The sequence below is a fragment of the Dermacentor albipictus genome, chromosome 8 (assembly GCF_038994185.2).
Source record: "Dermacentor albipictus isolate Rhodes 1998 colony chromosome 8, USDA_Dalb.pri_finalv2, whole genome shotgun sequence".
Classification (NCBI taxonomy): Eukaryota; Metazoa; Arthropoda; class Arachnida; order Ixodida; family Ixodidae; genus Dermacentor; species Dermacentor albipictus.
In genome coordinates this window covers 113904471-113921915 of record NC_091828.1, presented here as the reverse complement: position 1 = coordinate 113921915, position 17445 = coordinate 113904471, and the positions used below count along the sequence as shown (strand labels likewise).

The window sequence follows — 17445 nt, the reverse complement described above, 5'->3', positions numbered from 1 at the left end:
TGGATTCGGTTAGCGCACGAACAATGCAAATGTTCCTATGTGATCTGCATGAGAGCTGCGGTGGTCAGGCTAGCCTTCTTCGCAATTCCTGGAACAGCAACGTACACAGGAGACTTTTTCAAGCACCACAGAGATGGCGTTCTTGTTGCATGCGGGCGAGAATCTCAACGACAAAGAGTGCTGGTTAGCCGCAATTGATCTGGAAAACGCTGCCATGGGTCTCTTCTCAGGCAAGCGAGCGAGATGGCGGTCATGAACTCTGTATATACGGCGAACATGCGCCCGGAGTTCGTCGACAGCTCACTATTGAGAAAACATTGAGAAAAGTTACAAACAACAATGTGACTACAGATGCTAGAATGACCACCCGTTATTATAATTATGCTGTGTATCCTACACTCCGAGAAAAATTTACACCCTTTGGGGTGTATATGTGCCACACAACAATGATCGTCATCTGTCTTGCCCGCATTTCTTTTCTTGAAAACGCTGCGCTCGTTGCTTTCCTGTCGAGAATGCTCTGTCATGCTGATAATTAACGCACACGCCGTTAGTGACTTGGAAGTACCGGGCTCGCAGCATTAAAGAAAGGAAATGCGGGCAAGACAGATGACGACTATTGTTGTGTGGCAAATATACGTCCCAAAGTGTGCAACTGTTTTTTGAGTGTAGCTCACGTTAGCCAAAGTATTCAAAGAGAGATAATATTATAAGGCCTGCGGTGTTGGGTCCTGATAGGTCTAACGACCGAACAGCGTCGATCTTGAAGTCGTATCTTGCACCGTGCTTGTTAAATCTTTTTGTTTCTTGAACACCCTGGCTAATGTTGGCTGGGACACCCTATACATCAGACCAAGTTCCTGAGTTAGCATCAGAGAACGTATATATATATATATATATATACATATATATATATATATATATATATATATATATATATATATATATATATAGAGAGAGAGAGAGAGAGAGAGAGAGAGAGAGAGAGACAGCGAGAGAGAGAGCGAACAGACGACAGGACAATTTGCACCAGTACAGTTTTGTCTTACCTTCTACGCAAGCACCTATTGAGGGAAATGCGGACGAGTCTGGTCATATTGCATCTTGACTGCTTTCTTGACCAATGTGTTATACAGATGGGCACTTTTTGCCTTTGCATGATATTGAACTGAACAAAAGTCGATGCTTTTGCAAATTCGTGCGTTCTTCCTTGCTTCGTGTCGCTCTTAATTCTCACTTGCCACGTTAATAAGGTTAAGGTGGCTGAATATAATCCCATCAGCAGCAGCATAGTTGCATTGCGAATTGGCTTTACTAGTCCAAAGGACCGCAAAGAACAAGAATAATCTGACAAATTAGAGTACGATTCAAAGACTCGCAGCCACAGGGAAACATCTAGGGCCACATAAATCAAAGACGCTATTACACGCTCCGCTGGGCTTGCCGGCGAAATGCCCTGTCAAGTGAACTTGCACTGTCTCGCTCCTTGGTAGCTTTGACGGACACAGCATTGTCGTGATTAACTCACCCCGTCCTTTGGTCTCCAGTAGGATGTGTTCCTCGAAGGACACGTCATGCGAGTTGGCGAAGTGCCGGTCTTCCAGCTGCGGGAAGCGACGCTTCAGGTATTCACGCTTCTGCTGATTCCCTGCACGGCACAATGGCAGAAATAAGTGTGTTTCATTTGCATTGGTGCGCAGCGAACGAAATCTCTGAGCGCTGTTGGAGGAAATCAACAGCGTGCCCAGGCGAACTCTTTAGGTTATGCAGGCAAGCACATTGGCATTCACGTAGGTGCAGGCCAAGTTTAGAGGGAACATCAAATTAGAGTTCAAACGAAACTTGCTCATACCTTTCAACCTGTTTATTGAATAAAACGTAACTAGCAACAAGTATCGGGTAATCCAGCCAAGGAAGTCCAGTTAACAGGTCTATATTATATTGTCACATTGTTTTCATAAGGGTTTTTCCTATAAGTTGGTCCATGTGGTTTCGTCCGGTCAAGCGGGAAAGCGGAAGTTGTTTTAGTGAAAATTAAAGGAAGAAACTGTGCCGCATCTTCTTAACTCAGTAGATCACGTGACCACCTATGCTAGGCGCGCGGGAAGGCAGCTAGCATGAAGCCATCACACTTCTACGCTCGCCCTCGCAGCTATAGCCCTTCGCCCTGGCACCCGCATGGCACGTGACCTCCAGACACTGCGCACCGCTGACACGATCACGTGACCGCCAGCATTGGGCGCGCACCAAAGGCACTAGCCTCTCCAGCTAGCATTCGCATTCCCAGCCCTCACGCTCGCGACAATCACGTGACCCCGACATCACGTGACCCCGACATGCGGCGCGTGGGCGACGTGCACTCTACGCGCTGGGTCGTGAATGCGCCTTGCAGCTGGGACCGCATGGCGGCGAGGGTGGTGACGTATAGTGTTAGCGCATATTGTCACACGACTTGTTGCACTACTAGCTCACTTTCACGGACTTTATCACACTACATTGGCATCCACAGAAGCCCGTATGAAACCAGCCGTTCGCGTGTTTTCGCAATGAGATTACCCCTTTAAAGTACATGCCAAAGTTGGACCGTACTGAAGTTATGCATCGGTCCCCACTATTCTTTGCCACCCCTTACTGGAATAAACTGCCACCTCAATTCGTTTCCGATAACAATCAGATGCTGCCGTTAATAAACTAAAGAGATGGATGCATACTGAGAGGTATATGGGCCTTTGGTGGCCTGTATTCTTTTTATCTTGCATTTCATGTCGCAAAATGATTTTTTAACGTGCTTAGATTTTCCTCATCTGAGTGCGTTCTTCTACTTCATCAGTACGTCTGTTTTGCGTTATTGCTTTCTTCCTTTTAACTCATGGTGCTATATGCATAACGTTCATTCATTGCATATGTTTCTTTTTTCAACCCCCATGTAAAATGCGTGTAAATAGCTTTTAGGGCATGCGAATAAAAAACAAAACTGGCTGTGGCTTAGCTAAGGTTAAGCCCAGGATGCGAAGCATACTAGCCTTTATTTTAACGCGACAGCGTTAAGGAGCTCGTGTCGCAGAAAAGCCGGTGTCGTCGGCGTCGGCTCAGGCGTGCGGCGCTTGCTCAGGCGCACATTTCGTTGTCGCGCCGAACGCTGCGTTGCTCGACGCTCACCGCGTCCGATGCGGGGCGCGTAGTCGCTGCGCCGTAGCAAAGCCACCTAGAAACAGTCTCTGTAGCACGCCGCAACCTTCGCTTCTCATTCCAACGAGCAGCTCTGTCTCCAGGAGGCATCTCACCTCGTGAGTGTCTAGCAGAGGCAAGCGCAGCTGCTTATATACCGCCGCGACGCCGCGAGCGACGGCGCGAGTTGGAGCCCCGTTTCTCCTCTGTCGTGACGTCACGGTGTGACGTGGTCAGCCTTGAAGGCGACGCCGCGAGCGACGGCGCGAGTTGGAGCCCCGTTTCTCCTCTGTCGTGACGTCACGGTGTCACGTGGTATTGAAGGCGACACCGCCGCGCCTGAGGAGCTGGGTTGAGCTCTAGTAATATGCTTCGCATGAAAAAAATAACAATCGTGGGGTCGACGAACGCGAGTGCATAGCAGGCACTAACCGACGGTCGTGAAGACGGTGCATCCCATGGAGAGGGCGACGGAGATGGCCGCCTGGCCGACGCCTCCGCTGCCCGAGTGGACCAGGACGGACTCGCCGGCCCGCATGCGGCCGCGCATCAGGAGCGCGTAGTAGACGGTCGAGTAGACGGCGGGAACCGTGGCGGCGTCTTCCAGCGTCCACGACTCGGGAACCTCCCACAGCATGTCCGGGTCGGCGGCGACCGCCGTCGCCATGGCGTCCCTGCATACTAACCCCATGACGCGACGTCCCTTGTGGTCGCGGCCCGAGAACTCGATGCCCAGGAAGCTGTCCTGGCTGGCCGGGTTTCCTGCGCGTCCGCGAGGGAGAGTCCCGCGAGGCAAATTCAACACTGTAAGCTATAATTACGTCGTCGAGTAATAATAATATTTGGGGTTTTACGTGCCAAAACCACTTTCTGATTACGAGGCACGCCGTAGTGGAGGACTCCGGAAATTTTGACCACCCGGGGTTCTTTAACGTGCGCCTAAATCTAAGCACACGGGTGTTTTCGCATTTCGCCCCCATCGAAATGCGGCCGCCGTGGCCGGGATTCGATCCCGCGACCTCGTGCTCAGCAGCCCAACACCATAGCCACTGAGCAACCAGGGCGGGTTACGTCGTCGAGTACACTCTTAGGCAAAGTTACACCCTTTGGCTTGCCCCCTTCTGCCACACAACAATATTCGCTATCTGCCTTGATGCGTTTCCTTTCTTTAACGCTGCGAGCCCGGAACTTTCCAGTAACTAACGGCACGCGCGTTATCAGAAGGGGCACTCCAAAGGGTGTAAACTGGTCTTTGCTGATAACGCGCGTGCCGTTCGTTACTGGAAAGTACCGGGCTCGCAGCGTTAAAGCAAGGAAACGCATCAAGGCAGATAGTGAATATTGTTGTGTGGCAGAAGGGGCAACCCAAAGGGTGTAACTTTGCCTAAGAGTGTATGCATAGCGGTGCAAATCGGTCGACTACGTACTGACTCCCTTACACCCTTTCTTTTTTTTGGGGGGTGCTCCGGTACGAGTTGCAAACATATTAACACCCTTATGTGCTGCTAGGGGCGTAAATTAGTTTGCGGCGAAGTATGACCAAGCGAAAACTTTACTTTGGACACACACACCACGTGGTGTGACGTGCATGTCGTGACGTCACAGAGATAGCGTGAGGCCCGTGCCCAATCCGGTGTGTGTGTCACCGCGCGGTGTGTGCCACCAGATGTTGTTCGCGGGGTAGTGCGACCTTCGATTTCACCGCATTGTAACGGCCATGCAGTTATCGCTCGGTGCACGACACGCCGATGCACCGAAATTTCTAGAATGCTGTCTCCGATTTCATACCGGAAAAAAGTATTGTCTCATCAGATTGCGCGTACAAGTTTTGTCGGAAATTGCGACGTGGCCTGAAGACATATACAGCAGGCCCGCAGAAGAAAGCCATCAGCGATTCTGACAATGGCTTCTGCCATAACGTTCTTCCTTTATTTCCCCCCCCCCCCTGCCCGCGATTTGGTCCTCCACGGGAGGGTAGCCCAAGCACCAAGCGACTGGTATTGGCAAGAATTCCAAATTTTCACGTATACGGAGAGATCCTGATGTCGCATGTCGTCAGCGGCGATTCATATAGGAGCCAGTTTTTTTTAAAGGTACTGTCTGGTTTTCGCTATCTGCGTTCATGATCAACCTTCGCCCCCCCCCCCCCACCTTTTTTTTTTGTTGGCTGAGAAACGTTAACGGTGTTCGAAAAAGATTGTTTCGCCTGCTCGAACTCGTTTCATGTGCGTGTCAGTGGTAAATTCAGATGAAAGTGGCATTCACCGTGCGACGGCGTCACTGGAACTTTCCCGGTGGCGAGCATGATGTCGTGGAAGTTGAGAGGGGCGTAGTACACGTCACAGACGGTGCGGCTCGAGCCAGGTTCGCCGGTAGGGGGCGCGAAGCACAGCGGCGACTCGTACCACTGCAGGCTCGACAGGTCACCGGGAGTCCGCATGCTGAGGAAGGCGAACGGCGCCTCCTTCTTCACCGCCCCGCCTATAGAGTGTGTTCGAAACAAAAGAATGTTAAAGTCCAGGGTTTCACGTTCCATAATCACGATATCATTAGGGACCTCTAGCGTGTCCGGTATTCCGGCAAGTGCGGGCGGTTTGCCGGTATGGCGGGGGCGTAAACGTGAGCGGCCAGATTGGTGGCGCCAGCTGGTGGTGCAAAGCTCAACCACACAAACACAGAGCTAATTACTACCGTATTTTCGTGATTCTAAGCAACCCCTGAGTCTAAGCACCCCCCCTCTATTTTCGCGAAAGAATTGGGAAAAAAGTTTGCATGCGAATCTAAGCACCCCCCTCTATTTGTTAGGAAGCGCGCGCGGCCAAGGCCGCAGGGCGCTTGCTCACTCTGTCATCGAGCCGGAGCCGTCGGAGTCCCGAGGTGGCACGGCGTCCGCGGCGCGAGTATACGCCGTACAGCTTGACTGTATACGGATGTATGGCAAAAGCTACAGAAAGCGTCCCCATCAACCATCGCAAAGAGGATTTCGGACGCTTGGAAGCGGGTCCAAGTGGACGTTGTGGTCAGATCATTTAAGAACTGCTCGATCACAAACCACTTTGACGGAACGGAAGACGACCGGCTGTGGGATACCGAGAGCGGCGGTTCGCTACCTCCAGATCCCGTCGGCGTGGCGCACCAGGACAGCCTATCGGAGGCGGTGCCTGGGGTGGATCGGTAGGATTAGTTTCCTCAGGCATGGGAGATGTGACAGGGATCGTCCGGCTTCGGAGTTCCAGGTTTGAAAAAGGTGCGGCACCTCCACCAAATGTCGTCAAGCACTTTGTGATGTATGCGTTCGCGACTAGAGCGATAGAGCAGCGAGAGGTAGTACAGCCGATCGAGCACCGAAACAAGGTTTGTCACTCTCGTCGTCGTTCTCTCTCTCATAGCCAAAGCCCTACTGCTCCTTAGTTTACAGTACAGTTATCATTATTATCATTATTATTATCCTGTGCAGAAATTATGGGGTTTTAAAACCACTTTCTCATTATGAGGCACGCCGTAGCGGGGGACTCCGGAAATGTTGACCACCTGGGGTTATTTAACGTGCACCTAAATCTAAGCACACGGGTGCTTTCGCATTTCATCCCCATCGAAATGCGGCAGACGTGGCCTGGATTCGATCCCGCGACCTCCATGCTTAGCAGCCCAACACCATAGCCACTAAGCAACCACGGCGGGTATCAGAGATGCTTAGAATTGCGAACAGGTAGTTTCAGTTTTGCCGAACTAGGGCCCCGTAATTATATTACATGAGGGCCAGCAGTACGAGACGCAAATCAGTGTGGTTGTGTTCTGTGCACCGCTTGCATGACAGAAACATTCAGTGTTTGCCCCCTTTGTTATGTCCCTCTCCAGGGTCTTTCAAACACACCACCATGGCAACCTGTGCCGCATACAATTATACGTATAGAAATTCATTTGTATCATGGTAAAGACTCCGTAAACATGCCGCTTCAAATGTTTGAACAAAGCACATGGTATTGGATAATGCGGGACATCGCTATGGCTAAGGATTCGAAGGATACAATCATCATGCGGAGGACTCAAATGGGCCGATGAAGACGCTTGACGCAGCCTACTTTGGTGTGCTGACATGTATGCAATGTCTAAAAAAACAGCAAATTACAATGTTCAGTATCAGACGAGTTGGATAGCTCACTTGCCGACATGGAGTGCAATGGCCACGGAACACAAAGAAGAGGCGCATTCACACACAGAGCGCTAGTGTGTTGCGTGTGTGTGCTCTGTATGTTTGTGCCTTTTCTACTGCGTGGTATCTTTCAGTCGGCAAAAGCATGCTGTAATTCCACCAGCCCGTGCACTGGAGCACAGTGGGAGAACTCACGCCACTGAACGGACCGGTGCCTGTACGATCCCCACTGTCCGTCGCGGTACACATTCATGACCAGGTCCCTCTCCAGAAGTTGCTTGTAGGCTTCGTTGCTGGGGCAGAAGTCGGATACCCGGCTCGGTCCCTTCTGGTTCGCGTCGAATACACATCTGCAAGAGATGATGTTGCTAAAGTAACTAATTCGTTTATTGAGTTGAATGTCCCAATGTCTCATGAGCTACGAAGAGGCATCTTAGTGGCTTGGGCTATGGGAGCAGTGCAATGGAGGGCTCCAGATCGAATTGTCACCACGCGTATTTCTTCGGCGGTGCTTAAATGTCATCATACGATTGATAGATTTCTTTTTCTACAGGTTTGACAAGTGAACAACTTAAGACAGCAGGCAAGAAGGCGGACAGAGGACAAGCTCCGCTCAGGAAAAGAGCCTGCCTGCTTTCTTCTTGCGTGCAGGTGTGCGCTTGTTAAGCCTGCGAGCATGAAGTAGCTTTCCCTGAAACAAGATGCGCTTTTGCATTGCACTTTTTTAGGCAAAAGAATGACAGTGCCGGTATTTGAAGACACAGACTTAGTTTGTCTTACCGATAACCGGGTTGACCATACAAGCGCTTATTCCAACCTTAATAAGACATCTTACTGGGATCCAGTTAACGTTGAAAACATTTACTTGCTCATTAAATGCATACCTGATGTGGCGACCTCCGGTCTCCTGTCGCAGGCAGTTGGTCAGACCCACGATGCCGCTTACACCGACGTCTTCGGCGAGCAGCCAGATGTTTTCGCCAGACGGCTTGCTGTCGTACTCGATGGCCGTTTCCTTGAGCGTCTCCACCCAGCCGAAACCCGCGTTGCTAACCCTGACCACCTCTTGCTTAGCTACGTCAACGGCGGAGGTACTTTTCCTGAACAAGAGCAACGTCTGCAACTTGTTCGACTTGAGCCCCACCAACCGTAAGCCGCGGGCTTCCAGAGCCGAAGTCACCGCGCTTACGGAGTGAACCCCAAATGGAACACCGCCCATTGTTGAGAGGAACACTTCAGCCGCGTTCAGTGCCGAACGGTGCGATACAAGAACAAATCCGTGTTCCTTGCACCGAGAGAACAGTCTGTGGGCCAAGGTGTCCAGGCCATCAGAAGCGGCCGTAAGACCACAGGCTGCGGTCACCAAATCGGCCTCGGGCAATACTCCTTCAGTGACAGAGGAAGGGTCCCATTGGAGTTTTTTAACTACTTCCGGAAGTTGGTCCTGGGTGAGACAGTCTGGATTAGGGTGCGCCACAGTGTAGTCGGTCTTGAGGAGTACGTTGTAGTGGGACAGTAGGGAACACACCCAGGGCGCCAGGAGAGAAACGCTTCCTTCAGTCGCCACCTCAAGAACCTTAATCTTCTTGAAGCTCGTGTTCTCAAGCACGACGTCAAGCAGGTATCTCAAGGGATCCTCTGCTAGGAGGCTTGTGCTGAGCATGTCCTTCTCCAGGAGACCCTTGGAAGCGAGCAATGCTGATTGGACCGTGGAAGTCAGCGAACCGCAGTCGCTGCACTGCTTCAGTATAGTGACGAGAACCTGCAGCAAGCCCTGGTTCTCGGCAACGTTCTCGGTGCACTTCGCGAGCGCCTTCTCCGAGATGGTGCGGTAGCCGTTCATGATGTCGTGAATACACGCCTTGTTCTCGCCCCAGGACTCCAACACGCGTCGAGCGACGCCGCAGCACACTTCGACGTACTCTCGCAGGGCCCGCTCCCGTTCGAGCATCGTGGCGTCGTCGTCCTCGTACGGCACGAACAGGTACTCCTCGAGGACAGGTGCCTGCTGGACGGGCCGCCGCTTAGCCAGGGTGGCGTCCAGGCCGCGCAATTTGACGCCGCCGGCGCGGAAAGTGTTGCGGTACGGGCAGTTGACTGCGTCCACCCCTGCACAAACCAGCGGCAGGAAAATGCGGTTCAGTAGTAACGCACTGCGGTACCGGTTGGTGTGCTTACGAACAAAGTAATGAGCAGCTGGCGTGACGCACATCGAATACAGGGAATGCTCTAATTTGCGTAAAGAATATTGTCTCTCAGTGTCGCCCGGGAGGGCAACTGGTTTGCCCACAAGGAACCTTGCGTTTCCTTAATAGTCCTAAATGGCAACATAAAGACAGATGTTACAATCATTGATTGAGTTCTGAGGTACTGCTTGTAGAAAATCATGTTACGTATCTGTAAAAAAACGATTGAGTGAGTGAGTGAGTGAGTGAGTGAGTGAGTGAGTGAGTGAGTGAGTGAGTGAGTGAGTGAGTGAGTGAGTGAGTGAGTGAGTGAGTGAGTGAGTGAGTGAGTGAGTGAGTGAGTGAGTGAGTGAGTGAGTGAGTGAGTGAGTGAGTGAGTGAGTGAGCGAGTGAGCGAGCGAGCGAGCGAGCGAGCTAACAAGCTTTTTTCGATAGCTCGTGTGAACAGGATGAACTACAAGACGTTTGATTATCTAATGAAAGCCTTGTTAGTAAATAACGCTCTCATACAGCAAGCTCTCTCTTCTTTTTTTGTTGTACGTAGCCGTCGCTCACTTTTACCTTTAATTCTGACTGGCACATAGCTCTTACGTCGGTCTTTCGAGCCTTCATTACCCTACGTTCAGCATTGATGAACGCGCATCGCGGCTATTAAGCGCCTGGTAAACAGATGGAAAACGCCTGGATAGCGCCTAGTCAGCATATAGGCTGCTAAGAAGGTATATGTAGGCAAGCTTAACTGGAAGAATCAGATAAGAATTTGGCGGTAAGAAGCTTCCGGCTATACTAGATTCCGCTTCTCAGTAGAACATGGGTTACGCACGTACCGGTGGCAAATTATAGCTACTAAGTTAATAATTTCTTACTAACCAGTAAATCAATAAACGAATGAAGGAAGAAAGAAACAAACGCACGTCTTTCGAAGTGCTATCATAAGCAGTGCTTCAGCGGCGAACATGCATTTGGCATGCAGTTAGTGCATGCGGATCCGGGATGTGTTCCTTGCAAAAAAAAAAAAAGCGCCCTACATGTATGACTTTGCCATGCCGATACTGGTGACACATAATTATTTGCCGACACTCTCGCTGAAACCGGAGAAATATCCATCGCCATTGCCATACTAAAATAGGGATAAGAGTTTGGGTGGTACGCGCGAACGCACACAAGCCCGCGAAATTAAAATTATGAAATTATGACTTGTCAGAATATTTACCAGAGCCTCCGACACGGTCGACGACCCGAGCGTGAACCTGGGGTTCAATGGTGCACGACTGTATCCTGACCGGCAGCATGAAGGTTCTCTGCCGTTCACCGAGCGCGCACAGTTGCAGCATCGAGTCGAGGAAGGTCACCCAGTTGTCCTCCCACCTGAGTTTCCCGTACGGTTCTGCGAGAGGCCGAGAGTGAGAACGGACCCGCCGTGGTGGCTTAGCGGGTGGGGTGTCGCGCTGCCAAGCACGAGGTCGCAGGACCGAATCCACACCCCGGCGGCCGCGCGTCCACGGGGGCGAAACGCAAAAACGGCCCCGTGTCACGCGTATTGGGGGCATGGTGACGACCCCAGGTCGTCCAAATTAATCCGGAGCACTACGGCGTGCAAGGCACTACGGCGAGGCACTACGGCGAGGCTCGTAATCATATCGTGGTTTCGGCGCGTAAAACCCCAGAATTTGATTTTTTTGTTTCGATAATTAGAACGCTAGTGAGCGAGTTTGTCCTTACATAACTCCAAGTAGTGTCATATAAGTTAATCTTTTTTTTTTACTATTCCGGAAGCGATCGAGCTTTGGCAACAAGCCAGCTACCCAACTTTGTTGCGAATGCGTGCGACAGGTTTGTGATTTCGAATGCCTAATTAGAGCGGTGATTAAACATCGGGACCACCTTCTGTATGCGCACAGCTATGTATTATTCCTAATGTACGCAATAAACTTGAAACGAATTGAATCGAATTGAATTGAAAACGGCATTTCCAGCGGTGCACGTGCCGCATTGCCTTATAGTGCGCTCGTTAATCGCGAGTGCCTGTGTTGTTATTTTTGATAGCAATAGCGCAATCACGTGGACGCCCCAGGCGCGTTCGCACCGTCGGCGGCGTCGCCGTGCTGTCGAGCTATCGACTGCGCATGCGCGAGGGTTGCCGGGTTGGAAAGCCTCGAAAGTTGCGAGAGACGCGCAGTGCGCTCGGTTGCGAAAACGACGGAGCTCAGTGGAGCTCAGGCTCGGATTGCGGCCTTAAGAGGAAGCTTTAGCTCGGGCCCAGCTCCGACGCGGCCTATTCAAGTACATGTAAAAAAACGCAAAAACGTTTTTCTGAGATAACCCCTGGACCGATTTTAATGAAATTTGTTGCATTTGAGAGAAAAAGTTAAATTCTAGTGACTGTTGGAAGCCGAATTTTGATTTAGGGCTTGAATTTTGTTAAAAGAATTTTCAAAAATTCAGACGTTCGAAAAAAATAGAAGCACGAAGTTTACAAACTAATAGCTCTGCATCAAGAACAGATATCGCGATTCTGTAAACGGCATCCATTAGACCATTCAAAGCGGACAAATTTGTTATGTCAGTTTACATCTTACGTGAATTTGTTACGTTGTTTACGAGGGTTCTGCAAAAGTTGTAATTACACATTTCCCCGTTTTTTGAGGTTCATGTGTAACATATCAATTTTGTCCGCTTTAGATGTGCTATCAGGTACAATTCACAGAATTGCGATATCATTTTTTCTTGCTGAGGTGCGGAGTTGTAAACTTGATAGTTTCGTTTTCTGAAAATTCGCGATTTTTGCCAAATTTTTATAAACAATTGACGACCTAAATCGAAAATTCGAAACCAACAGTCACTAGATTTTTAGTTTTCCTTTTAAATGCAGCAAACCCCGTCAAATTTGGTGCAGTGGTTGCCTAGAAAAACGAATTCTCCTTTTACATGTATTTAGATAGGAGCACCCGAGTTAAAGCTTTTAAGAGGAAGCTTTAGCTCGGGTGCTCCTATCTAAATACATGTAAAAGGAGAATTCGTTTTTCTAGGCAACCACTGCACCAAATTTGACGGGGTTTGCTGCGTTTAAAAGAAAAACTTAAAGTCTAGTGACTGTTGGTTTCGAATTTTTAAGTTAGGTCGTCAATTTTTTATAAAAAATTGTCAAAAATAGCAAATTTTCAGAAAACGAAACTATGAAGTTTACAACTCTGTAACTCAATGAGAAAAAATGATATCGCAATTCTGTGAATTGTATCTGATAGCACATCTAAAGCGGACAAAATTGATGTGTTACACATGAACTTCAAAAATGCATTAATATGTAATTACAACTTTTGCAAAACCCTCGTAAACAATGTAACAAATTCACGTAAGATGTAAAATGACATATAATATTTGTCCGCTTTGAATGATCTAATGGATGCCGTTTACAGAACCGCGATATCTGTTCTTGATGCAGAGCTATTAGTTTGTAAACTTCATGCTTCTATTTTTTTCAAATTTCTGAATTTTTGAAAATTTTTCTAACAAAATTCAAGCCCTAAATCAAAATTCTGCTTCCAACAGTCACTAGAATTTATCTTACTCTCTCAAATGCAACAAATTTCATCAAAATCGGTCCAGGGGTTGTCTCAGAAAAACGTTTTTTGCTTTTTTACATGTATTTGAATAGGCCGCGTCGGAGTTGGGCCCGAGCTAAAGCTTCCTCTTAAGGCGCGATATCTGTGACGTGTGAAGGGGTTCGCAGCCCTATACACTTCCCGTCGATGAAGGCCCACAGGGTCCTTCGCAGACACCCGGTTCATTCCAAGACGTACTGTCGACAAAGAGTTCTTTCACGCGAACTCTGTAAACTTTACGTGGAAAAACGACGAGCAGGTACGCAAGGCCGTCTACGTGAAGGTGCGTATACGTCCGAATAAATTTTTGTGAGGGTATGCCTCAGGCCGACCTAACCGTTTCTCTCGATCTTGTTCTTTTTTGCCAACAAATTTGAATAAATACATTGGCATCGTCACTGTGGTAGTTAGCCTAATCAATGTGCAATGGAAGACGAACGTATCCGATTACGGGCATAAATTATCTCTAATTATTACGTCACCTCGCCGCATGCTATGGCTGCAGTGTACCTCATCGCACCGCACCGCCTTACCCATTGACCCACCTAGCGTGCTTTGCTCTTCCTTTTTTCTTAAGTGTACTACTACTACTACTACTACTACTACTACTACTACTACTACTACTACTACTACTACTACTACTAATAGTAGTAGTAGTAATACTACTACTACTACTACTACTACTACTACTACTACTAATAATAATAATAATAATAATAATAATAATAATAATAATAATAATAATAGTAATAATAATAATAATAATAATAATAATACTGATAATTTCAGCAGTAGTAGTAATTATAACAATAACAAATGCTGTAACAGACAGCAATTTTCTACCTGCTTTATGCACAGTATGGCCTGCCGAGCTACCGCTCTTCTGTTTTGAACTTCAACTAAAGTACCACCTATACACACGTTTAATCTGTAATCCATTCTACCGCCTTCTCGTTTCGTTAGCGTCACTCCCGTCACTCCTCGTTGCATCGCCTGGTGCGGCGGCCCCGGAAAAGCCCGAGTGGGCGCATATAGTGAAGTCGAATAGAACAACCCTCCGAGTGGCGCTCACTCTGCATGTCGGCTTTCAGGATGCCCTGGAAGGCACCGTAGTACTCGTAGCCTCGGAGCCTAAGTTCTTTGTACACGTCCGCGGCGTCCAGGTCGTACGCGACGTCCTCGGCGGGCGCCCCTGGTGGATCCCCGTCCAGCACTCTCTCCCCTTCTTCGGCCTTACGGATGCGGCCTTTCGCAAGCACCGCCCCGGCCTCGCATACTTCGAATTCGCCGGACACGGGCGTCATGGTCACTTGGAAACGCACGGACCCTGCATGAGAGGAATAATAATAATAATAATAATATTTGGGGTTTTACGTGCCAAAACCACTTTCTGATTATGAGGCACGCCGTAGTGGAGGACTCCGGAGATTTCGACTACCTGGGGTTCTTTAACGTGCGCCTAAATCTAAGCACACGGGTGTTTTTCGCATTTCCGCCCCCATCGAAATGCGGCCGCCGTGGCCGGGATTCGATCCCGCGACCTCGTGCTCAGCAGCCCAACACCATAGCCACTGAGCAACCACGGCGGGTGCATAAGAGGAAGTAGACCTCGTTCACTGAAAAAAAATTTTAAAAAAAGCCGCCGAGTACCCACACGCTTCGATCGAGTAGTGCAATAGTACTATGACATCATATCATTCAGTGAGTATATAGTGCGACCTGCTGAACGACTCTTACTTCATGGTTATCCATGAGTTATGACGGTGACATCTGATGCTCTCGTCTACCAGCGTTTGTCCACGGCTATTCATCCCCCTGTGGCCAGCCGAAGCACGGAAGCACAAAGGCTGCATCTTGTTTGTTTATCTTACACGCGAGACATGTACGCCAAAGTTATCGCTCTGCAGCATACCTTGCAGCGCACACGTATCACCGTATAGCCGCGCGTACGTCATACCAACCGCAGCTATCACTTTATAACGGCAACCTGCACACGGATGGGTGGATGTTATGAGTGTCCCCTTTGGAACGGGGCGGTGGGTTGCGCCACCAAGCTTTTGCTATTATACTGCCTAAAGTCCTACCTAGGTTAAAAAAGAAAAAGAAAGAAAGGAAACACTATGAACTACCACAACCAAATTTTCTGATCCCCTATTACGAACTTTGTTTTCGTACATCTCCCTTTTTTGCCCTTCCCTACTTCCACCAATCTTCCAATCTCGTCTTGCTAATCTCTATTGCGGACATGTTTACTTTTCCACTGCTCTCGCAGAACCCGAGGGCTTCAAGGTGGCCAGTGGTAGTTAAATCGACTGCTGGGCAGACGTCTTCACATTCTAATAAGACATGTTCCATCGTTTCCCTAGCTTTACCGCAGCAAGCACATGCATCTTCGTCTGTCTTATATCTCGCTTTATAGGTGCGTATTCTAAGGCATCCCGACCTGCTTTGAAAAGTAATGAGCTTCCCTTTAAGTTTTCATAAATTCTTTCTTTCCCGATCTCGTTTTTTTTCCTGTTAAGCAGTTACTCATGGCAGGATTCTTTTCCGTTGCCGCCACCCATGAGATTATTTCAGCCTCTCTCGCTTTCTGCTTGACGTTCTTTGTTGCTGTGTTGCCCACCCTACAGGTCGCATACTTGCTGATAAGCTTCCTAGTTCTTTTCCTCCACTGTAAATCAATGTTTTTTCCTGCACAGATACCTCAACACTATCCCAGCCCATTTACTTTCTTCCATATTCCTCAGTCGTTCTTCATACTCAATTTTACTGCAAGCTTCCCTCACTTCAAAACTAGTCCAGCCCATATCACCCTGCACAGTTTCATTTGTAGTCTTCCCTTGAGCGCCCAATACGAGGGGTTCCACTGGTTCCCATCGAGTCCTGATTGTACCCCTGATTTAAAGCAAACAACCACATTTGCAAATGTATGTCCTGTAACCATTACACCTTTCTACATACTCCGGAGCACCTCGTACCTATTTATCCCCATAGCGCTCTGTGCTTTATTATGGCTACATTTCTCTTCCCCTGAAGTGTTATTGCTTTGTCCTGTGTTTCCATGTATCTCTTGCCTTCGTTTATCCATACACCAAGGTATTCATATTCTCTAACCCTAGGTATTTCTTGGCCCTGTATCTCCTCTGTCTGTTCACTGTTTTCATTGAATACCATAACACCTGATTTTCTAACACTAAATTTCAAACCGAAATTGTTGCCTTCCTGTCCACGATTCAAATCACTTTGCTTGTTAGCTAGCAACGCAATGTCATCCGCATAAAATAAACCTGGAAGCTGGTGCTCTACTACTGTACCCGCCTGTTTGTATGAGAGATTACACCCGATATTACTTTCTTCTAGTGCCCTCTCCATCCTCACCATGTACATCATGGTGACATGATGACATGGCACCATGTACACCATGTAAACAGCTGTGGGGATAAAGGGCACTCCTGCCTCAGTCCCTTGTCGATATGAACTATCTCCTCGCTCCTCATCCCTTCCCATTCAATGCAAACGGTATTTTCTAGGTAAATCTCTCTCAAAAGCTGTAGACAATCATCACCTAAGCCTTCCCCTTCCAGAATATCCCACAAAATGTTACGGTTTTCGTTGTCATATGCTCCTGTAATGTCTAAAAAGGCCACATATAACGGTCTCATTTCTACTTTCGATATTTCAGTACATTGAGTAAGAACAAATACATTATCATCCAAACGCCTACCTATTCTGAAGCCATGCTGAAGTTCTCCCAAAATGCCATTATTCTTTGCCCATGCTTGTAGTTTTAATTTGATTGCCTGCATTGCTAGCCTGTATATTACCTATGTAATGGTCAACGGTCTATACAAGTGAATTCTATCTTTCTCCCCCTTACGTTTCTAAATTCATTCTACTTTGTCGCCAGCTGTCTGGTATTCGTCTATCTTTTAAAGTTTTTTTCCACTGCTTTCACCAGAGCTTCCTTACTTCTTGGTCCTAGTTCACTAATAAGCCTAATGGGAACCTCGTCTAGCCCTGTGGCTGTGCGCTTAGGAATTTTCTCTTCAGCTTTCTTCCAGTTGAAATTTGTCAGCGCCAGCTCCTTTTCTACCTGAGTCTATTTCATGCTCTTTTTTTTCCTTCAAATACAACCTCGTCATTGCCTTGGAAAGATTAGGCTGTTATTTTTCGGATGTAATTTAATGCCGCTTCCCCTTCCAGTTTGGTTCCATCTTCGTCTAGGATGTGTTGCTGTATTGTTGTTAACTGGTTGCCTAATAATTTTATGCGGTTTCAAAATATTCTAGGCACGGCCTTCTTTTTCGCACGTATTTCTGACAACCAAAATTCACTT

At 48.3% G+C, this 17445-nt stretch overlaps 1 protein-coding gene across 1 annotated transcript in view; it reads right to left on the bottom strand.

Annotated features, from left to right (window-relative positions):
• Nucleotides 1-17445, bottom strand: part of LOC135920126 (fatty acid synthase-like) — an 80521-nt gene that overhangs the window by 32113 nt on the left and 30963 nt on the right. Inside the window, exons 13-19 of the mRNA XM_070524683.1 lie at nucleotides 14182-14436; nucleotides 10721-10894; nucleotides 8206-9430; nucleotides 7517-7671; nucleotides 5434-5649; nucleotides 3601-3930; nucleotides 1529-1648 (exon numbers count right to left, since the gene is read on the bottom strand). Of these exons, the coding sequence (XP_070380784.1) occupies nucleotides 1529-1648; nucleotides 3601-3930; nucleotides 5434-5649; nucleotides 7517-7671; nucleotides 8206-9430; nucleotides 10721-10894; nucleotides 14182-14436 (2475 nt within the window). The remainder of the gene's footprint in view (nucleotides 1-1528; nucleotides 1649-3600; nucleotides 3931-5433; nucleotides 5650-7516; nucleotides 7672-8205; nucleotides 9431-10720; nucleotides 10895-14181; nucleotides 14437-17445) is intronic.